A 25,552-nucleotide genomic window follows, 5' to 3' on the forward strand; every position below is an offset into this window, starting at 1 on the left:
CTCTCTTCTCATTGTACTCAAAAACCACATTTTTTTCTCTCAGTGTTTCAGTCCCTGCTTCACTCAAACCTCTGCCATTGTTTAAAACTGCCATTTTTCTCAGTGTCTCTCCATCCCTGCTTCACAAACCTCAACGTTTGTTTTAAACAGTCATTTTTTCCTTTCAGTATCCCTCCTTTCTGGCTGTACTCAAACTTCTCTTCCTTCCATTTCTCAGCTGCCTCATGTGAGAGAGATAAAGGATGGGGAGTGCTTAAATATTCCATAGTATCGTCACACAATGTATTTCACTCCAGGTACAATGTGTTGTCTTCAATATGAAGTTCCAGGTTCAATGTAGTAATTTAGAACAGGTATTTTATTAACAAGCAAACACCCATATATGTATAACATCTATCAACTGAACTTTACCTTCTCTAACCACACAGGCTTACTCTTAAGATTCTGTTCATCTTAAAAAATACAGTAACATTTATTATCACAGTGTGTGTGTGTGTGTGTGTGTGCAAAGGGGGTGCAGAATAGAGGAGAGGGGAGGAGACATGGAAATGGGGGTGGTCTGTGTGCACGCGGAGAGAGAGGAAAAAGGGGATGAAGGCAAAATGGGGTGCAGATGGGGGTTACAAAAAAGGAGAGAGTGGGAGGCATGGGAATGGAGTGAATATGAAAGGGGCAGCAGAACAGGACGGGATGGTGGCTTCCTAATGGGGTGGAATGTGAAAAGAGTTGTTAGTAATTGTAATGTGTGGTGGATGATGGAGGTTACCATAGGGGTGTTCTATGTGCAAGGGGGAGGTGCACAAAGGAAGGGGAAGGGGAGATATGGATATGGCGGTGAAGGTGAACACTGGTGGAAAGCAGAATGGAAGTGGCTTCAAAAATAGTGTTGGAAAGGTGAAAAAGGAGCTTAGTAATTGCATGGAGTGGGAATGGGAAGCTCTAGGAAGTTAGTTTGGGTGGAGTGGGGGGTTGGCGAGTGGAGCAAGCAGGGGCACAGCCCCTGGTGTGTGCGTGTTCGTATTATATATTTTGATGTAACTGGATATTTTAAATGTTCTAAATGTTTTACTGTTACATGGTTTATTTGACTGTAAATCACTGAGAGGTAGCCTTGCCTGAACAGCAATATTGAATTTTTTTTAAATAAAAGAACTTGAGAATGATACATATTTCTTCAAAAATGGTGATCAGCAAATGATACCGTTATATCTCCACTTACTCTGTGTGTTCCAGTCCATGGGATCAACCTGCCTACACCTGTTAAAAAAATTATTTCTTGGAAATGCTGTTTCAATTAAAATAGCTGCTTCCTGTATCATTGGCTCCATCCACCACATGTAGAAATTTGTCTTGTATTAAATTCCCCCCCCCCAAAAAAAGTAAGATTCTCGCATCACTTGAAGGCAGCAGTTTGGGCAGAGTTCTCTCCCTCGTTCCCCCTTTTGCTTTCTCTAGATATCGAAACACATCGAGAGCTGTCCTCACGCAACCAATGCTCCTTCCCCAGGTGATTCCCTGGATCTAGCCTCCTGCTGCCTTAGTCTGATGCTGACTCCAATGACGCCAGGTGTCAAACGCCAAAGGGCCCACGGAAGAGACTGCAAAAGGTGACAGAAGTCGTAAGTCCACTAGTCCATCTGGCTCAGTCCTGTCCGCACTGACTGGCAGTCGCAGCCCTACCTGGAGATGACGTAGGGCATTGAACCTGGGACCTCCTGCATGCAAATCAGGTGCTCCACCACTGAGTGACGGCCTGTCCCCAGTCATAAGAGTTTCTTACTGCCCACACCAAACATCTTTTTTTGCTACCGGACTTCCTCACCCAGAGGAAACCATTTCCGGGTGTTTGGTGCAACATCCACTGGAGAGGTGCTTAATTTCTAAAGTGAGACAGGCCTGCTTTAAGGCTGTTTATGGTCAAAAAGAGCGTGAAGTATTAGTTCCCCTCTATTCAGCACTGGTTAGGCCTCATCTTGAATACTGCATCCAGTTCTGGTCTCTGCACTTCAAGAAGGATGCAGACAAATAAATAAACAGGTTCAGAGGAGGGCAACAATGATGATCAAGGGACTGGAAACAAAGTCCTATGAGGAGAGACTGAAAGAATTGGGCATGCTTAACCTGGAGAAGACTGAGGGGAGATATGATGGCACTCTTCAAGTACGTGAAAGGTTGTCACACAGAGGAGGGCCGGGATCTCTTCTCGTCCCAGAGTGCGGGACACGGAATAATGGGCTCAAGTTGCAGGAAGCCAGATTTCAACTGGACATCAGGAAAAACTTCCTAACTGTTAGAGCCATACGACAATGGAACCAATGACCTAGAGAGGTAGTGGGCTCTCAGACACTGGAGGCATTCAAGAGGCAGCTGGACAGCCATCTGTTGGGAATGCTTTGATTTGGATTCCTGCAGTGCGCAGGGGGTTGGACTTGATGGCCTTATAGGCCCCTTCCAACTCTACTATGCTATGATTCTATGAAGTGTCAGCAGTCTGGGCCTAGAGTTCTCCTGAAGGGGATTATTTATGGCTGTGTGAAGTGGTGGATTCAAATCCTGGTTGAGAGTCCTTGAATCTTTTTTTTTAATGTGACCACAGCAGGGTGTGCTTTGCTGAGAGGGTCTTCTCAGTTGTGGCTCCCCATCTCTGGAATACACTCCCCAGTGAGATATCTCACTGACATCTTTAGGGTGCCAGGAAGAGATGCACCTTCCCCCCCCCCCGGCATTTCATAAACTGAGATGATGTTGTCACTTATTAGCATGCTGCCAAAGCTTCATGTGGCTGCATGTGGCTGTTGCATGTTACGTTTGGGTAACAGGTGAGGAATCAGTCAATCAATAATAAACAACAATAATATCTTAAAACTGTGGTTTTAACCTTGTGAGCCCATAAACCAGCGTGGTGTCACCCAGATGTGTTGAACTGCACCCCCCACCAGCCTCAGCCAGCATAGCTGGGGCTGATGATACTTTGAGTCCAAAACATCTGGGGGCACCAGGCTGGCGAAGGATGTCCTGTGCCAAGGCACACGTTTGAAAAGATCGACACGCGGCCGCTCTCTGCAGGCCGACGGGTTCAGATGCAATCACCGCCAGCACCTCCCGTGTTTAAGAAACAAACAAGCAACCAATCAACCAACCAAGGTGATGGGAAGTCCCTTTTCCGCTGCTGAAGTCCCTGGAGAACCATCCCTGCAGGGAGGGACCGACGGTCTGGCTCCGACGTTCCAACGCTCAGCCCTAGGAGCCCCCCCCCCAGCATCGATTAGAAGTCACTCTGCACGTGCTCAAATGCACCCGCGTTCCAGGGGTGGCCCCGGAGGCCGGAGCCGCGCCGCCCGGCTCAGTTCGGGGGCGCGCGCGGCCAGCGTCGACAAACCAGGCCGGCTCCCAGCGCGGCGCGCGGCTGGCTCTCCCGGGCCGCCTTTGCAGGGCCGCCGCTTCTGCTCCTCGCCTTCGGCTGGAAGACGATCCGCCGCCTCCAGACGCGGCACCGACACCGAGGTTTGCGCCGACGGCGAGGCTCCTCCTTCGCCGCGCCCCACCTCTCGCCCGCGCTGGTCCCGCGGCTCGCCAGGCAGGGTCCCCCGTAGGCTTCCCAGCGCCCGCCAGCGGCCGAGCCGAGGCTGCTTCAGGGGCGTCCGCCGGCGCCAAGGAGCCCCGCCGGGTCAGCAGCGCCGGAGCCAGCTGGGGCCGGCCGGCCGGGAGGAGGAGCACAGCTGGCGGGGCCTCGCCGGGCTCGGCCAATGGGCTCCCCCGTCCAGCGTCCCCACAGCGAATAGCGCGGAGGGGCGGGGGGCGCGGCGTCCTGGAGCCCTCCCCGCCCGCGGCCGAGAGGGCTATGCAGGCGCGGCGGAGGGACGGACGGACGGATAGACGGGCAGGCACGCGAGCAAGTAAGTAGCGCGCTGGGCTCGGCCGCAGGGCTGGAGGAGCAGCAGTGCCCGGCTCTCGGGGGCCGCAGCCTGGACCGTCCTCGTCTTCAGCGCGTCCGCCCCGAAGTTGGCGCGGCGGCGGGGGCTTGAAGTCCTAGTAAGGGGGGGATGGCGAGCGCGCTTCTGAGCGCGTGCAGAGAGCCACGGAGGAGCGACGCGCCCCTCTCTAGCGGCTAGAGCCGAGCCGGATGGGAGGCCAGCGTCTCGGCGAGCGGTCGGAAGGCGGGCAGGGGGCGCGAGGCTCCCTCGGCCGGAGGAGCGTCTCTCCCTCGCGCGCTGACTCCGGCGTAGGCGAGCCCCGAGTTCGAGCGTTCTGCGGGATGCAGCGGGTTAGCTCCGTGTTTAGAAGTTACGGGGATGAGTTGGGCGCGGAGAAAGTTCCGTTCAGGCGCGGCTCCGCCGACCTGGATGCCTCCCCTGGAGCAGCAGCAGCAGCAGGCGGTGGCTCCGCACTTCCCTTGCGGGGGGGAGGTTGTGGCGAGGCCCGCAAAGACGCACCCTGGAGTAGCCCTCTCCTCCTTATCCAGCCCCCTCTCTTTTCACTGGCGGCCTCTGGGAAGGCCAAAAGCAGGCAAGAGGGCAACAGCCCGCTCCCACTCCTCCTTCAGCTGCTGGAGGTAAGCTGCCTCTGAACTTGGAGGCTCTACTTGGCCGTAGCCGGGACTGCTGGGAGCAGCTCCCGATGGATCCCCAGCCCTGTCACCTTCGATTTGCAGGAAGCGTCAGTGGTTGAAAGCTCTGAAAGCCTTGAAAGCTCTGCGCCTGTGCCCCGGGGTAGCTGAGACGCTGCCTCGTCAGGTACGCAGCTGTAGCCTGCCTTTCCTCGCCTTCGACTTTGCCCTGAAAGGGGTCGAACGGGAGGCGGGCCCTGTCTGGATCCTCAGCATGCCCCCTTCCCACCCACCCCGGTGCAATCCTTTCATTCCCAGCGAAGTCTCTGCGGTTGGAAAGTTGTGCCGCTGATGGCTCTGGCTGCGGAAAAGCAAGGCAGCCCGTTACCCTTGGGCCCAGCCTTGCCCACTCGCCCAGAGCAGTTGACCCAGCTGGCAGGACTGCTGGTCCCCCCCCCTCCCTTGGCTGAACTGGGAAAGTGTGCTTTGTGTTGGGGCTGCGTAAGGGCCGCCTCTGTGAACTCTGCAGCCCTCCTTCTGCTGGGAGCGCAGGGGGCTGCCTATTAAAACCAGGCCAGAAGATTGATCCACCTCCTATAGCAGCTTGAAGGACCTCTGGCAGAGGTCTTTCCCAGGACCTAACCCTTTGGGGAAACAGCCAAAATCTGGAGATTTGAGAGGTTGAACCAGGGGCCTACGACCAGCAACGTATGAGCACTTCCAGGAAGTTAGGGCAAGCAGCCCCTTCTACAGAGGGGAGGGGATTAAATAGCTGGGGAGGGGGTTGAAAAGCCAGTTCAGACATGTGAAGTTGAAGCTTTGTATGGAGACGGTCCTCAGTTCAGTTCCTGGCACATATACCTAAAAGGATCCAAAATCCACAATTGGGCAATCTCTTTATTGGGACCAGCCAAACTTGACCTCAGATACTGAATTTTTTGGCCCTTTATGGACCAACTTCTTTTTCTTTGTGGAAAAGATACTTTTTTTTCTGACTGAGCATTTGTGAAGCTGCTGCCAACCAGAGTACACCAGGCTATCCCAAGCTGGTGCTCCCCAGATGTTTTGGACTACAACTCCCATCAGCTCCTGCTGGGGCTGATGGGAGTTGTAGTCCAAAATATCTGGAGGGCACCAAGTTGGAGAAGCCCTGGAAAGACTTTAGTGGGCTCCTTGATTCTTTGCACGTTCACATGTTCTGTATTTGATGCACCTTCCTGCCCTTCTGAGGGAAAGGTGTTGCATGTGCCGTGATCTATGCAAGCACGAGAGCACTTTTTTAGCCGTTGTGATTGTGCAAATTGCTTCTGCGGTGACTATCCCGTAAGACCGGTTGCATTCTTGCTGTCCCAGAGACTACCAGCACATGTCGCATGAAGACGATTTGGAGGGTCTGAATTGGACTGAGGACAGTAGAGGGCTGGGTCATGGAAACCTGGTTCGTCTCATAGGTGTGGAAGGCCCCACGTTCCACCTCCTGCTGGAAAACCCTGGAGAGCTGCTGTCAGAGTGGCGTGGGCTGGATGGGCCACATACACAAGGCAGTAATTGTCTGTACAAATGGGCATTGTCATGATCTACCTCACAAAGCTGTTGCAAGGGCAAAACAAAAGAAATCACAAAGGCATTGTGCAACATGACGTGCTTTACAAACAATTATCTGTCTAGGTATTGGTCTTGGGAGTGGCTACCTGAGGCCCCAGGATTGCAAATGCCGAGAATGATTCTAGGTGTTGATTAAGTCAGGCCCTCACCCTCTCTTCCTCAGCCATGAGTAACCAACGCCACCCTTGTGTAGCAAAAATATACTGGGGGGAGGGGGAAACCAGCGTCTAAATATGAGTAAAATAAACATGCTAAATTATGTCTTTCTCTAGGGTGATGCAAATTACCCAGTGCAAATTACTCTAATTTGCATAGGATCCCCCCCCCCCCCGATAAAATTATCTAGTTCACAATTTTCTGGAAAACTCGCATCACTGAGTTTGGCACCTGCTGATGACCAGACAGGGTGCATAGGCGATCCCATTTGAACCTTAGGAGATTCTGGGAGTTTCCGGCATTCCTGAGGCACTGTCTGTCAGAAAGGTCTCCTGCATATGTCTCCCTGCTGTGCTCTTGTGCAGACCCTACTCCTTTCAGTGGGGCTGGTGTGGAAGGACTTCCCGGCCAACTGTTCCTTTTACAATCATTCAGTATATCCAATGGGCTAAGGGCTTTTCCCGTTGTTTTGGCCTCTGCAACAGCCCCCTCGAGCAGGCAATTCATACCCCAACAATGCAAGTAAGTCCACAAAACATTTACATTTGCCTTCCACTTACGCAGACTTTAAAAACCTTTTAAAAAATTATGTACATGCTTCTAATTTCAAAGCCTTACCAGCCACCCTCCTATCCACCCACCCCCAAACCCCCTGCTTTCTACAGAATTGTTGCAGTTGGGGATGAAGAGTAGAGAGGACTTTGATCCTGTTCATTCTGGTTTCTGCACTAAGGCTGAGAGGTGCTGATGTCCAAGGCCACACAGTGAGTTCGTTCCAGAGCTGGAATTCAAGTGTCTTTGAGTAGCCCAGACATCTGTTCATTTGGGCCACGGGAACTGTTTGTAGCCTCTTGATAGTGCAAGATTCTTTCTTGTAATAAAGCACACAGCAAAATTTCATTTGCTGCTCTAGGCTCCAGTGGGATTATGGGATGGTGGCAAGAAGATTCTTGATCTCTGCCATTCCGGCGCCGTCAGCTGAGCCTGCTCTGTTGCAAACACCCTGCTGGGCTCAGATAATGAAATCCAGAAACTGCCTAGCTCTTTCTCAGAAACTTTCTGACTGGTGCAGAGCCTCTGGCCTCAGCAAGCCAGCCCAGGGGGTGTTGGCCAGGCTGTGTTTGAGTCTGGAATGGGAGTTTGCTTTTAATGGAAATGGAGGAATGTTTTCCAGAGTGACGGAATAATTTCTCCAGGCCCAGATTCCTTTGCCCTGCATTGCTGCCCTGCCTTTTGTTAAAAGCAGGGGGAACAGGTGAAACCCACTAAAGAAGGCTGTGCAATGAGTGGAAGCCTCTTCTTTATTCCAGGAGTAAAGGAATAAACCAACAGCATCACATTTTAGATCATGGGCATCTTCCTTGTACCAGGAGAGACTACTTGTCTATCTAGCCCAGTATTGTCTACTCTGACTGGCAGTAGTGGGTCTCCAGGGTCTTGAGCAGAGAAAGGTCTTTTCCCTCACCTGTTTCCAGATCCTTTTAACCAGGCACTTCCTCATTGCAAAGCAGGGGCTCTGAGCTGTAAGCCTCATACACGCCCTCATTGGACGCCCAGACGCCTTCAGAGCTGCAAGGGCGTTCCTCTGATCCCCAGGCAAGAAAAGGCAACCCATCCTTCTCCCGCTCCTCAAACCCTTTAGGACTCGTCTCAGCGGCAGCTCCTGGTTCAGTGCTGTAGTGTCCACAGGAAGCTGCCTTCTACTGACTCAGTCCATTGGTGGTCCATCTAGCTCAGTATTGTTGACACTGACTGGCAGCAACTCCAGGGTTTCAGGTGGGGGACATTTCCAGCCCTCCCTGGAGACGCCATTGCCTCAGAGAGTACCCCTGCTCTGACACTACTGACCTATGCCAAGCAGGGACCAGGAATTGCCCTGTGAGAAGTCATTACCTGCCACACAAGTCCGGCAGCAGTTCCGCTCAGCTGTGCAGACTGCTGGGACGGCCTGCTTTGGCCAGACCTGATAGCACCTCCTACCCAAACCGTTCCATGGGCAGGCATGTCCTCAGCACTACTGGGAGGCGTGTTTGGGCCCATCTTGGGTTTTGTGCTGTGCTCCCTGGGGATGGGGGCAGCCAGGTGTCTTGGGGTGGGCCAGAATCCAGGTGAAGCACCCTGTGTGGTTGTGCTTTGAGTAGCGGACAGGGCTCTTGCACCTTTGCACAGTGGCATTAAACTAAGGAGGGATCTCGGCAGCGCAGCCCTCTGGCGTGATTGGCTGGAGGAAGCCCCAAAGCAAGAGCCTTCCTGATTCTAGAATATTTCTCTCTGTGGGGTCTGCTACCTTTGGGGAGTGCAAATGTCACCCGCTGAGCCACTTCAGCATCCCCTGTTTTCGCTTGGGTCTGCTACTCTGTCTTGGCGGGGAAGGAAGGGGAAATGCGCACCCTGAACATAAGGAGATCCCTGGCTGGATCAGACTAAGGGCCCTTCTAGTCCAGCACGTGATTTTCCACAGGGGCGGCCGGATGCCTCTTCTGGCACTTTTGTGCTCCTGATCTCCAGCAGCTGGTACCCAGAGTTATGCTGCCTCCAGCACTGGAAGGATTGCACGGCCATCAGGGCTGCCAGCTGTTGGGAGCTTTCGCTAATCCTCCTTCAAAGCCATCCAAGTTGGTAGCCGTCTCTCATTCATTCATTGGTGATCACTTGTGGCCAAGTAAGATTGTCTTCCAAGACAAGGTCTTTAACGGTGGGTCCATAAGTGACTGTGGAGGCCAATTCTGGATCCACACAGCCTCCTACAGTGAGGACATAGGTTTCCAGATGGAAGATGGTCGCGATGAGGATTTGCTTGACGTGCCTTCCGCTTAGCTCGTTTGTCCCGTTAACTAAGTGGTGTGTGAAGATGTACTCCTTTTGGCCTGTTCGGAATCTTCCAGATTCAGATTCGTTGGACGGACCCGGGTTCGAACAGTATCGGAGAGGAAGGTTTCCTTATCCACTTTCTCCACAACAGGCATGATATTCCGTACCTCTGTCATGTTCCCCCTGAGTTGCCTTTTTTTTCTCTACGCTAAAGAGCCCTGCGTGTTGTCACCTTTCCTTGTTAGAGGAGATGTTTGAGTCCCCAGACCGTTTTGCTGCTTCTTCTCTGTACCTTTTCCAGCCCCCCTTTTTTGAAACTGCGTTGATGCCCTCTAAGGCCACCTCAGGAGTTCTTGACCTGAACCCTCTCTCTTCAGGAGATTTCTCAGCTGGCGCTTTTACGGAGATGTAGGCAAGCGCCTCACTGAACACTGTCCTGTGAGAAGGGGAATTCAGCAACTCCCTAGGTTAAGGAGGATGCAAAAGTCAGACCAGCTCGCTGTCTGATTTCCGGATTTCCTTTAAGGTAGTTGGCTGGACTGATGAGACAAATATGATGGAAGTTTCTGTACAATGGACGTCCTTGGCCGGAGGAAATTCTGGGTGGCAACTGTTTAAGAGTCAAAGGGGAGCCCAGCAACTTGGAAAAGATGTGGTGGGAGGCAGCCAAAAATGTGTTTGTGAAGTGGCATCTTCTCTTTCCAGCAAGCTTGGAGATGCTGTTTCCCCTTATGTATCTGAAGCTGGCGCATGGTTATTGTGGAGTGCTGGAGCCTGTAAGAGTCTTCAGGGGGCTCAGCTGAGAGTACCCTACCCCTTGCTTTGCCCCGGGGTGGATCCCAGATAACATCAGTCCTTGACATGAGCCTGGACACTGCCCCATCTACTCTGTGTGGCATGTCTGGGGGAGAGGGGAGTGAGTATAGCAACCCCCCTACCTACATCTGGAGCTAGAGCTCTCCTGTTTCAGAAATCTATCCTCCAGGGCAGGGGTAGCCAATATGGTGCCCTCTCTTTGTTGTTGGACTGTAACTCCCATCATCCTTGAGTGCTGGCCAGGCCGGCTGCTAAGTCGGATGGCTGTTGGGAGTCCAACATCATCTAGAGGGCACCACGTTGACTACCCCAGCTTTAGGGTCTTGCACCTGACCTTCCTTTGATCTCAAACTGTTAGTACGTTCATGGCCTGATGGTACAATTGGCCTGTTCTAGTGTCTCAATGGGCACGTGGGTGGGGCAACCTGGTGCTGGTATTGTGCTGCAAAGGGGCTGTGTGCCCAAGTGCCAAAGGGGGCTGAGCTGAAGGGATGGGGAAACAGTACCTCTGCCCTACATGAAGGAGCATTACACAGAGTCAAACCGTTGGCCTGCATAGCCCAGCTGTCCCTGACCTGGCCCCCTTCCAGATGTTTTGGACCCTAACTTCCATCAGTCCCAGCTAGCATGGCCATTGGTCAGGGATGAGGGGAGTTGTACTCCCAAAATATCTGGAGGGCTAAATGTCTGGAGAAGGCGCCTCCCTTGTAAGTGGCAGTCTCTGCAGGGAGAGCCCATCCCAGGTGCTGCCACGTGATCCTTGAAGCGGAGATGCTGGGGGCTCAGCCTGGGGGCTCAGCCTGGGACCTTCTCCACACCATGGCATTGAGCATCCCTTGAGCTGTGGCTCCCTCCCAAAGGGATCTCCCAATTGGTGAGTCATGCCCCGAATCGAGCTGGGTGGTACCGCAACCGCCTTTTGCTTTTAAACTTATGTATTCTTATGGGACTGGAGCAAGGAGTCAAGAGCAGGGGAAATGCAGCAAGGAGAGACTCTTCCGTGGCCGAAGAAATCAAAAGCAAGTTGTATGTTGCAGCTCAAGGTTGAAGGTAGGCCACTAGTCTGAGAGGGCTGCAGGTGACTGGCCATCTACACGTTTGAAAGAGGCTTTGCTGGTGTAGGTCTGCTCTGGAGCCTTTGTTTGATGAGCTACTGGCTAGACCCACCCCTCGCTGCTTGTGGTTGCCCCTCTCTGCAGCACGCTTCAGCTCTGTCTTAAGCACAGAGATCTGGACTGCAGGGGCTGGGAGGCCCTCCCGCATCTTGCAGGGCTTTTGCAGCCTTTGCATTTTGCTCTGCTAAATACTCTAGGGATGCATCCGCCTCTGTTTACACGCCACCTTTTGTTTTAATTCACTGTGAAATGTTTAGTCAACGTTCAGCTCTAGGGATAGGATAGCAAGTTTATAATTCTGCGGTTGCTTTACAAGTTCATCTAAAGTGTAGACATTCCACTTCAGTGCCTTAAGGTGGACCAACCAGCAGAAGTCTTCAAGGGCCAAAGCTGTCATAACAGTTCCAGATGGGCCTTCCCAGAGTAATGAATCTATTAAATCCTAAGAATGTCCATGGCATGTTCTTATAAAGGCGTGAGTTCTCCAGTCAAGTGAGAAGTTGGGGAGGGAGAAGGTCAGCACCTTGCAAAATCTGACTCTCGCTGTCTGAAGGAGGACAAAGGCTGCACTGTACAGCAGTGTCCCTCATGAATAGCCCTCTCTGAGCAGCCGAAGTGATGTTTCCTGGGAGACAACTCTGAGGGCTCAGCTATGCGGGTGTTCTGGCCCGGCCCAGACATGCCAGCTGAGGCCACCGGCTGCCTTTGCGCAAGCACCTCTTCACCATTCAGCCCCTTTAAAACAGACCTCCGCAGCCGAGGAGACCCCCTCCCCAAGCCTCATGGTCAGAAATGGCGGAGCAGTTGCCATGGATGTTTCGGTTGCATAATTCAGTTGGCAGTTTTGGGGTTTCTATGTATTTTGGTAAAGAGTAAAGGCGGGATTCTGTTTTGTCTGTCCATTATGAGCAAACTGTGGCTGCTGCTGGGGAGGGGAGGGGCAGGAGCAGGGCTGGATTATCCATTAGGCTTAGTAGGCTGAAGCCTAGGGGCCTGGAGCTCTTGGGGGCCCCTGCATAAGCTAAAAAAAATTATCGTGGGACAAGAGCTTCTGAACCGCCCGCCATCCACCCGCTTCACTTACCCTTTTCTCCGCTGCTTTTTGCGGTTTGCCATCAATCAAGATGGCGGCCGAGGTTTCCCTAAGGGGCTGAAGCTTCTGCCGCCATCTTGCTTGATGGCACACATGCGTGCTACATGCGTGGATTTGCTGCCATCAACCAAGATGGCGGCAGAGGCTTCAGCCCCTTAGGGAAACCTCGGCCGCCATCTTGGTTGATAGCAAACCTGCACAAAAGAAGTGGAAAGGTAGGGAGAAGGGCCCCCCAAACACCAATCAGCCTAGGGGCCCTCCTCAGCTTAATCCAGCCCTGGGCAGGAGTAACAGTGGGGGGGTGGGGTGAAGCTCCTGTGCTCTTCCTAACTCCAAGTCAAGGCTCTCTGGGGGTCCCAAGCATTCATCAAACGCTGCCCAGAAGCTCCGAAGGGTTCCTCCACAACCATGAGATCGAGAGACTTGCTTAAAGTCTCTTAAATATTACACAGGCGCCATCCCTGTTATCTTTTCGGCACCTATTGAAGACCTTCCTCTTCCAACAAGACTTTTAAGTAGAGACCTCATCACAGTCTGCATCTGGTTGGGAATTGCTTTTTAATATGTTTTTAAACCTTTTTTTTTAACAATGTTTTTAACTTTTTTTAAAAGATGTCTTCAAAGCTTTTAAAAATGTTTTTAAAGACGTTTTGTTTTAATGTATTTTAAAGTCTGTTTTTATGACGTTTGAAAGCATTTTTAGTGCTTTTGTTTGCCGCCCTGGGCTCCTGCTGGGAGGAAGGGTGGGATATTAAACAAATAATAAATAAACCAAGCAAAAAGTCAGCATGCTCAGGATGACCCGCGCTTTGACCTTGTGCAAATTGTCAAGAATGTAGACGTTGTAGTCTTCTCTCTACAAGTGGGTGCCTTCTGAGGTCCACACGAGGAAGTCGAGGGCTACCTGGTGACTTAAATGTGTTGGGTGGGATTGGGGGTACTAGAGAAGATTGCTTGGAGGTTGTTTTTCTTCAGAGGGGGAGTGGCTTGGATCTAAGGGAGGTGGAGTGAGCAGGGGGGGAGGGGGGAGGTGTCAAATGCACCTTCTCTGCTCTGACGTGAAAAACCTGCATCTGCTGAGTTGGGTTGGTGCTGCTGCCGAAGAGGCGCTTCCCCATCCTAATAACGCCATGGGTCTTTTCTGTTTGTGCAGGGGCAGACTTGGAGACCAGAAGGCTGATGTGGGCAGGGAATTAGCCATGACCGAAGGGTGCCAACGTGTCCTCCAATAGCTGAACGCAGAGGCTGGCCCTCCATGCCAGTTTTGGCTCCTGACTGCTGTCTCGGGATCCACTTCTTCAGCGCCACTTTCAGACAGGGCCCTCGCGCACGCCTGGCTGCAGCCACCATTCAGGCTCTCTGATTTTTTTTAGTTGGGGTCCGGGGAAGCTACCTGACGGGGAAAGGGAGTCACTGTTGCTTTTAATGTAGATTTGAAACCAACCTTACTGGAAGAAGAGGATGTGGCATTTTAATGGTGCTAGTTTGGAAAGTGTGGCTGCTGTATTCCCGCCTGAAGTGAAGCTGTGCGGGGACCCTCTGACTCGCAGCACAGTCTTGGAATAGGAAGGAGCCTTTGACTTGAGAGACCGAGTGAGCCAACAGCAAAGGCCCATCTTTAGAGGGACTCAGCAGTCTGACAGGCAGCGTTACGGCCTGCCGCCCTTAGCTGTGCCTTGACTGCCATCGCCCCGCCCCGGGGACCCACGATGGGGGCAGGGCTCTCCACCGGGGCAGTCGTCGCTGTCGTTTTCAACTGTGTCATTGCCTTCCTTGTCCTCGTCCTCTTCCTGATTCTCTGCAAGGCCTGCAGGACGCCATCTTGCCCTGACAAGAGCCCTTCTTCCGAGGGCTCAGATGAGAGGGGGAATGAGGAGAAGTACCTGCTGCAGCCTTGACCTTGTGAGTCTGGGGGAAGTGAGCGGAGCTAGCCTTGCATGCCTTTCCTCTCCAGGGTCCGATTCCATCAAAGGTTCTAGAAACATTGAGACACTTGATTCCGGGCAACTTGGGACCCTCTGCTCCGGTTGTGGCAACTGTTTTGTCTTTGAGAGACAAGGCTAGAAGTCTCTGAGCGATGGAGGAAGGAGGCCGTAGTGGGAGTCCAGAGGAGACGGTGTGGTACCCCCAGCTGAGGTGTGCAAGAGAGAGGAACAAGCTGGGATTGATCTCCCAGTGTTCAGGATTGTCTCCCTGTGGCCTTGGCTGCCTTGTTCATGGCTGTGCCAAACTCAGAGGCTGGCCCTGTCGAGATGGTGGCTAGTGCAGCTGTGCCGGAGCAGCTTTTCTTAGGCTCTTCTGGAACTTTCCGTTCCACCATGCAGGTTTCAACAAAGCCTCAGATGGTCCAGGGTGCCATCGAGAGATGTGCCTGTTTCCTGAGGCCTCCATTTTGCCTCAGTTCCTTCTGGGGTCTCAAGTCAACCCAATGGCAGAAGGGGAGCAACAGAGCCAGGTTCACCAGCTGAGTCGGGTGCCTTTTTGGAGACCATTTCCAGCAAGCCACTGGGCACAGACAAAGCATGAGGATTGGGGGGTGGGGAAGAGCACCCCTTCCTCAGGTGGATGAGTTGGGCACCCTCTTTCCAGGAGCTGATGGTGAAACCGGAGGGTGTGCAAACCTGCTGGGCAGTTGAAGGCTTCTGCCAGCTGGGGTGGCATCTGATAGGCCAAGAGTTTGTTCTTGGGTCTGATAGCTTCTTTTCTACCTGCTCTCTAGAGCCCTCGCCACCCCCCAGTCTTGGTGATTAAAGTACAGGGGATGGGCGTTTGGATCCAGGCCCCAAGGGACAACTGCCTCAAGGCAGACAGGTTGAGGCATATAGGGTGTGTGTGTTGGGGCTAGATGCAGCTTTGAGTATAGGCTGGAAAGTACCATGAAATGAAGGAAGTGGTGGAAGAGGCTGGGTTGCAAACAGGAACTCTGATAAGGTGCCTGCTAAGACCTTCTCCCAAGGCTGAAGAAAGGCTGGATGCCAGCAGCCCAGATAAGCCAACAAAGGCCTTGAGCGTCTGTTCAGGCAGTGCCCTGTTCTGTCCCCACCTGTGTTCACCCATCGCTGCTGCTGTGGCTGAGACCACCAAGTCTTGAGGGCCTGTGAGTGCCTCCCTGCTCCTCGTAGGGATCTGCCTGCCTCCCCCCCCCCAAGTGAACAAAGAGCCAAGGAGTCGTGTCCCGAGAAACAGAAGCAACGCTGGTGAACGCGCTGGCAGGCAGATGTGTGTCAGGCCAGCTTTGGAGTGGGGTGGGGTTGTCACCCTAGAGTAGAGCTATTGCAATAAGAAGTGGGCGTTGCTGGTTAGATGCCTAGCATGGCAGGGGTTTCTAGGGTGTGTATGTGTGTGTGTGAGAGAGGGGGGGTCCCTGGGGGGGCTCTCTGCTTCCTCTTGTTGCTAAGAGGCAGAGCTGCTTGTTCCCTTCTCTTGCTAATGACTCTCCGCTGGGTTTAACATGTCCCTTCCTAACTGCGATTTTACTGGAATAATAAAAAACGCATAGTTTGTAGCCAAGAGAAAGCCTCTTGTGCTGCGTCTGGTTCATGTCTCCAAAGGAAGCTGCTGGATTCTAAGGAGGATGGGGAGAAGGGGTTGTGCATGCTCCAAAAGGGCTTCACCCTCCTTTGTAGGAGCTGGAAGGGAGGGAAAGACTGGGCTGGGGGCCTTCATGGGGCCAGCTGTTGGGGGACTCGCTTGGTCTTCCACGGATCCACATCTGCACTGCCAAGAATCACCTGTGAAGGCAGCTCTGCTTTGCAGAGTTCCGTTAGGACAGCTGGAGGGCTCGTGCGTGTGAGCTGATGGGTGCAAAGGCAGGGCTGAGCAAGACCTGTTTGCTCCACTCTGGTTGCGCACCGCACAAGAAGGGAAGGAAGGAGAATGAGGTGTACTGGGGACGATTAAGGAAGACCGTGTTATTGGACAGGCATGTACACAACAGAGTCGGCTGGAGCTTGCTGTCTCCACTTTCCTGATGAAAGTTGGGGGGGCAGGGGTTCCAAGTGGTGGGGGTGCACTTCCCCATGCTGTGGGCCAACTGGAGCATGTGCCATCTCTTCATTTTACAAAAGTGGACTCTGCAACACCAGGCCATGTGACTAATAACACGCAACCAGTTTGGCCCTTTGTGGGGTGCTAATGGAGAGTCTCCGGAGAACCGTCTTTTACCATCCCAAGCCTATCAGTGGCAGCTTCTCTGGTTTCACCAGTAAGGCAGGCTCAGGCCCTTTCTTCCTTATAAGCTTTGCAACACACACACACACACACACACCCGTGTGGCTGGATGAGAGCCAGCATGGCTGTCAAGTCTCAGCTTTTATTTTTCTGTATTCAAAACCAAAAACAACACTTTTGTTTCAGAATAAAAAAGGGCTGTGGGGCAGCTGTCCACGCAGGGCGCTGCAGCCTACAAAGGGGTGCTTGTTCCTGGGAGCCGGGACTTCCCAACTGCATGCGAGGAGGCAGAGCTGAGCTGGGGGGGGGGGAAGCAGCAGTCTCACTTCATTTGCTGGTTTTGGCCACTGGCTCTCTTACCAGGTTCAGCAGTTTGTCCAGCTTTGCAATCTCCACTTCTGGGCCTTTCTGAACCTCCTGGCCTTTCTTTTCCTATGGAGACAAGAGGAAACAGAGTGGTTAGGGGCAAGGCTACCTTAACTGCTTGCTTCAGAGCGCGTTGCCCTTGTGTACTGTTTGAAAGCTTCAGTTGGTGGAAACTGGAGTGCCTGGCTGCCTGCCTTATGGGGAACCAGAATGCAAGTGCTCTGTGTCTGTTGTATTCCAGGCTTGCAGGAAAGGTTTGAGTTTTGACCCAGGAAGCATGAGACAAGCCCTCCAGTGGTTTGGAGTGGGTTCACTGGGCATCTTCTTGCTGGGCATCTTGACTCCTGTGCATTTGCTGCGCTTCCTTGGAAGTGCTTGCCATGTCCAAAGAGTTCCTCTAAGAAGCAAGGAGTGTCTCTCCCACGTCAGCTGGGGGCGGGGGAGAATCTTTAATGCAGCCTGCATGGCTGGTGTGGGATAGCCAGCAGGCTCTTTTAGGGGGATGGAGCATTGCCAGCAATAGGAAGGGGGTCTACACAGCGCAGGCATCTCCATGCAGGCCTACTTAATGCAGGCCTTGAGTAGAAGCAGTTCCGTAGCTATTTAAAAACCTCTAAGCAGGTATTTATTCCATTAATTTTTTCATACTCTTAAGTATTTTACATAAAAATACAACAGCATTTGATAATATTTCCTAAACTAGATAAGAATTATTAAAAAAAAACAAAAACAGCAGTGTACAAAACAAAAAAAATTAAGAGTTGGGGTCCAGGAAAACTTGGGTAAACATAGGTCTTTAAGAGGTATTTAAAGGTCATTACTGTCTCTGCTTCACAAATTACACAAGGAAGGCCATTTACTCCAGAGGCTAGGTGCTATCGCCAAGAAAGCCTGTTTCTTCATTGTCAGCAAGTAACAACCTGCTGGTCATGGAAAGAGCAACAGGGTCTCGGAAGATGTTCAAAACCAGCCTGGTCTGTAGTAGGGGAGGCAGTCTGCCAGGTATCCTGGTACCACGATGATGATGAGTTGCATTTATTAGTTGCTTTTTTCACAAGTAGTGACCCAAAGCAACCTACAAAATGAAGTCATGTCTGAGGTCACAAAGAAAGCAATTTACAAATGATATTTAGGACCTCAAATGTTGATGCCCCACTAAGGGCACTAGCAACTGCCATTAGCACTAGCTGTAGCTTCCAAGGCACATAGCACATCTGAGTAGTCTAATCCTGAGTTTACCAATGTATGGACCACTGTGGCAAGGGTATCCCAGTCTAGGAATGGTTGTACTTGGCACACTAACCAAAGTTGGTAAAGCCAAGCATTTAGAAGGGCCTGTTTAGCGAGAACACCACTTTGAATTTCCCCTTCTAGAAACAGCAGAGAGCATGCAGCAAGCCCAGAGGTCTCTGAGCCAAGATGGAGGAACTGGAGCGCTTGGTCTTAGAGGACAGCATTGATATAGTGAGCATAACAGAAACCTGTTGGAACAGAGAAAACCAGTGGGACATGGTTATCCCTGGATATAAAGGATATCGGAAGGACAGGGAAGGATTTCTTGAAGGTGGTGTCACTCTATACATGGAAAAGGACATTGAATCCAGCAAGCTAGAAAGCCTAAAAGAGGCAGATTCCACAGAATCGTTGTGAGTGGTGATACTGGGCCCCAAGAGTAATTTAATACTGAGGATGTTCTATTGTTCCCCTGACCAAAATGCTGAGAGAGATCTTGAGATGAAAAATGAAATCAAGGAAGCATCCAAACTAGGAAATGTTGTAGTACAGTACGGCTTCGCTTTACAGCGCTTCACTAATACATCGGTCTCAATTAGACTGAAGCCCCACTCATGCGGTGCTTGTTCTGCTTTTACGGCAGTTTTCGGGCATCACATGCCATTCTATACAATGGGTTCCGCTTTACAGCAGTTTTTGCTTTATAGCAGGGGTCCAGAATGTAACCCGCCGTATGAGTGGGGCCCTACTGTAATGGGTGGTTTTAGTCATGACAAAGAGGTAAATTTTCTAGATACCTTAAATGACTGTGCCCAATAACAGTTGGTCATTGAATCGATAAGAGGAGCAGCGACCCTAGAATTAATAAGTGGTGCCTAGGACCTGGTGTGAGATGCAAGTGTTGTCGAACTGATTGGGAGCAGTGACCATAGTGCTATTAAATTAATGTACACGTAAATGGCCAATAGCCAAGAAAATCCAACATGGTCACATTTGACTTCAGAAGATGAAACTTCCCTGAAATGAGGGGACTGGTAAAAAGAAAGTGCAAAGGCAAAGTTCAGACAATAAAACACAATATTAGAAGCTCAACTGGAGTGTATACTGCAGATCAGGTACCACCAGGGCCAAAAGAATGCCAGCATGGTTAACAAGCAGAGTCAAAGAAGCTATTAGAGGCAAGAAGGCTTCCTTCAAAAAATGGAGGTCTTGTCTGAATGAGGAGAATAGAAAGGAACACAAAGACTGGCAAAAGAAATGCAAGAAGAAATGCAATAAAGGATCCTAAAAAGGAACTTGAGGAGCACATTGCTAAAGATATAAAACACAAAACAAATTCTTTAAATACATTAAAAGCAGGAAACCATCTAGGGAGGCAGTTGGACCCTTCGGTGACAAGGGAGTCAAACGTGTGCTAAAGCAGGATAAGGAGATTGCAGAGAAGCTAAATGAATTATTTGCATCTGTCCTCACAGTGGAGGATATAGGGTAGATCACTGCCTGAACTAACTTTTTCAGGAAGAAAGTCTGAGGAACTGAGCAAATAGTGGTGATGAGAGATGACGTTCTAAGCTTAATAGACAAAATAAAACTGCTGGGCCAGATGGCATCCACCCTAGAGTTCCCAAAGAACTCAAATGTGAGATAGTTGATTTTCTAACAAAAATATGCAACTTGTCCCTCAGATCTGCCTCTATGCCTGAGGACTGGAAACTGGCCAGTGTAATACCAATATTTTCAAAGGGATCTAGAGGGTATCCAGGAAATTACAGGTTGGTTAGCTTAAAGTCTGTCCTGGGAAAATTGGTAAAAGGTATTGTTAAAGATAGAATAACCAATCATATAGAAGAGCAAGTCTTGCTGAAGCAAAACAGCATCGCTTCTGTATGGGTAAGTCCTGTCTCACCAACTTAGCAAGCATATAAATAGAGGTGATCCAGTTTGCATACAGTAGCGCCCCGCTTACCAGCAATGCGGCGGCTTTCAATTAGGGGAAATTCCCCGTTTTAAAGCCGTTTTTGCGCTTTTGCGGCATTTTCGTGTCTTTTTGTGCGACACGCCCCATTATACTCAATGGGTTCCGCTTTACTGCGATTTCTGCTTTACGGCGGCAGTCCGGAACGGAACCTGCCGTGTAAGCGGGGCCCGCCTGTATTGTACTTGGACTTTCAAAAAGCTTTTAACAAGGTACCTCACCAAAGACTCTCAAGTAAGCTTAGTGGTAATGGAATAAGAGGAGTGGTCCTCTTGTGGATCAGCAATTGGTTAAGTAGCAGGAAGCAGAGAGTAAGAATACACGGACAGTTCTCCCAATGGAGGGCTGAAGAAAGTGAAGTCTCACAAGAGTCTGTATTGAGACCTGGGCTTTTTAACTTGTTCAGAAATGGTCTCGAGTTAGGGATGAGCAGGGAGGTGGCCAAGTTTGCTGATGATACTAAATTGTTCAGGATTGTTAAAAAAGGATTGTGAAGAGCTCCAAAAGGACCTCTCCAAACAGAATGAATGGGCGGAAAAATGGCAAATAGAATTGAATGTAAACAAGTGTAAAGTTATGCGTATTGGACCAAAACAACCTTAATTTCACAAAAATGCCCATGGAGTCTCAACTGCTGGTGACTGACCAGCAGTGAGATCTTGGGGTCGTAGTGAATAGCTCAATGAAGATGTTTACCGAGTGTGAGGCATCTGTGAAAAAGCCAAATTCCATGCTAGGGATCTCTTGGAAAAGTATTGAAAATAAAATCGTTGATATCATAATGCCATTATATAGATCTATGGTGTAGCTGCATTTGGAATACTGTGTACAGTTCTGGTTGCCTCACCTCAAAGCAGATATTGTAGAGCTGGAAAAGGTTCAGCAAAGGGCAAACAAAATGATCGGAAAGTTGCAGCCTTTGGTGAGCAAGAGGTGCCATGATAGAAGTATATAAAATTATGCATGGCATGGAGAAAGTGGGCAGAGAAAAGCTTTCTCTATCCGCAGGATGCCTGCAGACATCCAATGAAGCTGAATGCGGGGAGATCCAGGAGAGACAAAAGAAATGACTTCTTCGCACAGCTCATAGTTAAACTGTGGAATTCACTTCCGCAAGAGGAAGTGATGGCCACCACCTTGGATGGCTTTAAAAGATTAGACAAATTCATGGAGGAAAAGGCTATGAGTGGCTACTAGCCGTGATGGCTGTGCTATGATGGCTTCCAAATACCAGTTGCTGGAAACTGCAGGAGGAGAGTGCTCTCTGCACTCAGGTCCTGCTTGCGTGGTTTCCTCTGGGTATTTATTTATTTATTGTACCTATATACCGCCCCATAGCCGAAGCTCTCTGGGTGGTTTACAATAACTAAAAACATTAAAAACAAATCTACAAATTTAAAAACACATCTTTTAAACACAATTTAAAACAATTTAAAACATTCTATCTTTCCCGATCTGCGGTATACATTCTAGCTGAGCTTCTGTTATTGTAGTTTGAATACCCCCAATCATTCTCTTGAGCTTCCCTTTCTACTTCCCTTTTACTGAGACGTTTCCTTTTTTGAAGTAGAATATGACTGTGCTGGACCTTCTTGGCAATTGTCCACTTTGTTCCTAATTGATTCAGCAACACACATACTTCACACCATTATCATTATTAAGTCTAGGGTCTCCTTCCCTATCTGGTGAGAACTGTGAGAACAGGATGTTGGACTAGATGGGCCATTGGCCTGATCCAGCAGGCTCTGCTTATGTTCAGTGGCTCCACATGGAGCTTGCCATCTTGGCTGTTATGTCATGGGTTAGCTGTCCCCCAGCATCCTTTGTGGCATTGCCCACCTCCAAGGTCCTGTCCTGCATCACTGGCACTTCTGCAAATATGTCTCCTGTTTTGCTTATACAGTTGGGCCACCTTGTCCCTGGGATTGGCAAGGATGGATGTGAATTTGACCCCAATTAGGGGAATGGGTCATGGTTTCAGGGAGTTACACTCAGCCTTCCCCTTGACTCTCTGACAGCCGAGGCTTAAGTAATCGTTCAGTCCCTAAATAGTCCTTTGGGAGGGCACACCATACACTGCAAGGGAATAGTAGGAGGGTGCCAGCTCTTCCATTTACAAATATTTATACATTTGCACAACGCTGGCAATAAGGCACGGGGGGGAGGGGGGAGACAGAGAGAGAGAGAAGCTACTCAATTATAAGAGTGGTTCAGTTTGCTTGCCTAGTGCAGCTAATCTGCCTTCCCTTTCCATAATCCTCCCACCCAATCATGCATCATGGATTCCAGCTGACTCATGGAACAAATGAGGATTACACACCATTGCGAGCAATTCTCCACAACAGCAGTCCTACAGGAGGCTGCAGGGCAATGTAACCAAAAAGCAGATGCTTCCATCTAGCAACATCAGCAATTTCAAGGCAGAGAGAGAAAGATGCACCGGGGGGTGGGGTGGTATCAGCAGAGAGGACCATTGTTAGAGGGCAGTCTTGATGAAGGCAGGTTCTTTGGGGAGGAAATAGATCCTTGCCTACCCCCACCCTCCCAAGTGCAGTTGATAGGATTGGTGCTGGATTATAAATCTACAACCTCCATTCTGAGACCTTGGGGATTAAGAGAAGCCACCCCACACAAGCACAGAGAGGGAGGAAAGGAAGGTTTGCACAGAGAGTGGATTCAAGACTGTTGGTGGTGCAATCAAGGTTGAATGTAGCTGGAGGTAGGTGGTGGCAGCACACTTCCCTTGCAGAGGTGATGGCGGCTGAGAGGCATTTCATACCTTACACGGAAGCAACCTCTGAATGCCAGTTGCTGGGAATTACAAGTGGAGAGAGTGCTCTTGCACTCGGGTCCTCTTCACCGGCTTCCCAGAGGCATCTGGGTGGTTGCTGGACTGGTCCAGGATGCTGGACTAGATGGGTCCCCTTTGGACAAGAGCCCCTTGCGAGAGAAGTGCAACTTGGCTGCTGCTTCAGTTCAGCCTTGGAATGGGGAAACAAGCCAAAGAGGGAACCCAAGTGAGGTGTGGATGACCAAACAAACGAGAAGTTTACAGACTGACACACTGAGTGCAACAGAGGCTGGAGGGGGCTGTGAAGCTGGTTTTACTTCCTGCCCAGAATTCTGGTAGCTAACAGTAGTGGATGATGCGGCCAAGTCACAAGTAGACTGGTTGAGTTGAGGGGGGAAGGGTGTTCTGCACAGGGTGTTTTCTTCCCCACTGGAAATTGCTGCTAACACGTGTGGCATTGACAGAGAGGCTGGACACCATGCCTGAAAAGGTATTTATGTATGTGCATGCGTATTATGAATTAGTGTGCCCAACCCTGTTAAGAGTTAGTAAACACCTAATTTGGTGATGGATGTTGGCCAATGTGCCTACTCATGTTGAAAACAGTCTCGTGGTATTATGTCAATTGACCATCTGGAAAAATGCAACCTGTCTCACAATTGTTGGAGAGACATAACTCTCTAAGCCAGGATTAAAAATGAATGCCTGTTGAATCGTGGCAGGCAGCGCTGTCTTTGTTTGCTACAGGCTCATCGTGCAGCCCTGGGCAAAACGGCTCCCGCTCTGTTCTCTCTCCATCACCTGGGAATATCAGTGAGTTTGGTTTTTCTTTTATTGCAAGAGCAAAATCAAATGTGGTAGATGCATTGTTTTGTTTTACAAAATATGTACCCTGCCTTTGAGCATAAAACTTCCAAAGCAGCTAACCAACAAACCAAAAAATCAAAATCATCCAATTAAAAACAAAAGACCCTCCTGTGATGCAGCACATAGAGAGGGGGGCGACCCCTCTTGGAATCCCTGCTTTTCTATGAAGCTTGCTGGGTGGCTTTGGTGGGAGAGATTGGCTGCATTCACACTGTACATTTATTCCACTATTATTCCACTTTAAACAGTCATGGCTTTCCCCTAAGAATCCTGGGAAGTGTAGTTGAGAGTGATTGAGCCACAGAACATTAGGGGGTCGGTTGACATTGTGGGGGGAGTGAAAGACAGGAACTCAAGCCCTTAACAGCTTACACTGAATATTTTGGAATGGGGAGAGGGTATCAGGGCTGTAACGAGGTGTGTCATGAGTTCAGAGAATTACCCTCCCTGTGCTATATAGAGATGTTCCAGGAGAGAGGAAAGTTATGGAACCTTTCCCTTTTTTCCACACTCCAGAGCTGCCCCCCCCCACTCTATAGGCTAGGGATGAGATTTGATTCAGTTTGCATTTGAAGCCAAATCTACCTTTCCGAAACAATATGAGAACTGAAACATGCCACTCCTCAAAATTCGCACTTACTTGCATTTTAAAATGCAGTTTGCCAACCAATGTTTCCAAAAATGCGTCTCTGTGCATAAAAATGAATATATGAGTGAAAATCATACAGAAGTGCATAATATTGGGAGAAATTGCTAATGTGTACGTTAGTCAAAACTGCAGACAAAAATGTGTATATTAGGAGAATAATGCTGAAGAATTTTCATGAGGATTTTTAAGGAGGAAATTGCAAATTGCTGCAGAAATTTAGAGAACTACATTTAAAATTGGAAAAATGAAGAGGAGAGTGAACCAAAATCGACAGATCTTTCCATCCCTATTATAGGCCCAAATCTTGAGCCTTCTATCACAACGCGGGGGGGGGGAGTGTTCCTACAAAGCTACAAAAACCCAAATGGTATACTTCATGACTGACATTTATTTGCATGAGGCTACTCAGTGAAAATGGTCATTTGGGGAAGACCAGCAAGATTTACATAGTGGCTTTCCAGACCTAGATGCTCAAAGCATTTCACATACATTATTTCAGTATGACAACAATAAATCATTATTCTCATATTGCTGGTAGTGTGCATACCATCATGAGAAGACATGATCCACTAGAAAAGACACTAATGCTGGGAAAAACAGAAAGGAGTAGAAAAAAAGGAAGGCCAAACAAGAGATGGATTGATTCCATATAGGAAGCCACAGACCTGAACTTACAAGATCTGAACAGGGTGGTTCACGATAGATGCTGTTGGAGGTCGCTGATTCATAGGGTCGCCATTAGTCGCAATCAACTTGAAGAAACATAACAACGAAGGGAGTGGAAAAGTCCATGCCTAGCCGAAAGCCACCAAATGGCAGCTGAGGTGAGATGTAAACCAGGACTTCCTGGCCTAGCCGTTTGCTTTACCAAGAAATGCTGTGCTTTACCGCAGAAGCCGCACATACACCCCCCCACTGCTCTTCATATTAATTTTCGTCTTCAGAGTCTTAGTCTGCTTCATGTAGGGTATCTCATTTCAACGCAAGTCCTAATTCCAATGCAATCACATCTGATGATGTTCAAATGCTGTACACAATTTCAGGGGCTTCTGCTTTTTAATTAGAAGCCTCGTTTGCTTTCCCTCAAGCACTCTGCTGCATTGAGGCAGATTAGTCACGTAAAAAATAATAATTATAAATAGCAACTTCAGATCTCTTTGTACATTTTCATAGAAGAGGACCAACAGAAGAAATGGGTGAATGAATGCAGCTGAAGCAGAGGTGGCTCTATCTTTGTCTGGGTCCCCCCCTTTCCCGGGTGGTGGCAAAATTTCCTTATATATCGGGTGTTGAATAAAGCTTTATTTCATTGCCCATTCTGTGTTAAAGTCACCCATCTCAGACATTTGCAGTTCAGGG

At 49.9% G+C, this 25,552-nt stretch overlaps 2 protein-coding genes across 2 annotated transcripts in view; one reads left to right on the forward strand and one right to left on the reverse strand.

Annotated features, from left to right (window-relative positions):
* Positions 1 to 828: 828 nt before the first annotated feature.
* Positions 829 to 13,852, forward strand: LOC133376223 (translation initiation factor IF-2). The gene is made up of 3 exons (XM_061607950.1): positions 829 to 894; positions 3,260 to 3,896; positions 13,296 to 13,852. The coding sequence occupies exons 1-3, from the start codon at positions 829 to 831 to the stop codon at positions 13,337 to 13,339; spliced, it is 747 nt and encodes a 248-aa protein (XP_061463934.1). The 3' UTR covers positions 13,340 to 13,852.
* Positions 13,853 to 16,414: 2,562 nt separating this feature from the next.
* Positions 16,415 to 25,552, reverse strand: part of DNAI1 (dynein axonemal intermediate chain 1) — a 193,031-nt gene continuing 183,893 nt past the window's right edge. Inside the window, exon 20 of the mRNA XM_061613218.1 lies at positions 16,415 to 16,744. Within this exon, the coding sequence (XP_061469202.1) occupies positions 16,640 to 16,744 (105 nt within the window). The 3' untranslated portion in view covers positions 16,415 to 16,639. The remainder of the gene's footprint in view (positions 16,745 to 25,552) is intronic.

Source organism: Rhineura floridana, chromosome 1 (genome assembly GCF_030035675.1).
Source record: "Rhineura floridana isolate rRhiFlo1 chromosome 1, rRhiFlo1.hap2, whole genome shotgun sequence".
In the NCBI taxonomy this organism is placed as follows: domain Eukaryota; kingdom Metazoa; phylum Chordata; class Lepidosauria; order Squamata; family Rhineuridae; genus Rhineura; species Rhineura floridana.

What these genes read in the sequence shown, in the direction of transcription:
- LOC133376223 (XM_061607950.1), top strand. Translation starts at nt 829, where the DNA reads ATGGCGGTGAAGGTGAACACTGGTGGAAAGCAGAATGGAAGTGGCTTC. An exon ending in TCAAAAATAGTGTTGGAAAG is followed by an intron (nt 895 to 3,259) that starts GTGAAAAAGGAG and finishes CCCCCCCCCCAG; the next exon opens with CATCGATTAGAAGTCACTCT. An exon ending in ACGGGCAGGCACGCGAGCAA is followed by an intron (nt 3,897 to 13,295) that starts GTAAGTAGCGCG and finishes CTGTTTGTGCAG; the next exon opens with GGGCAGACTTGGAGACCAGA.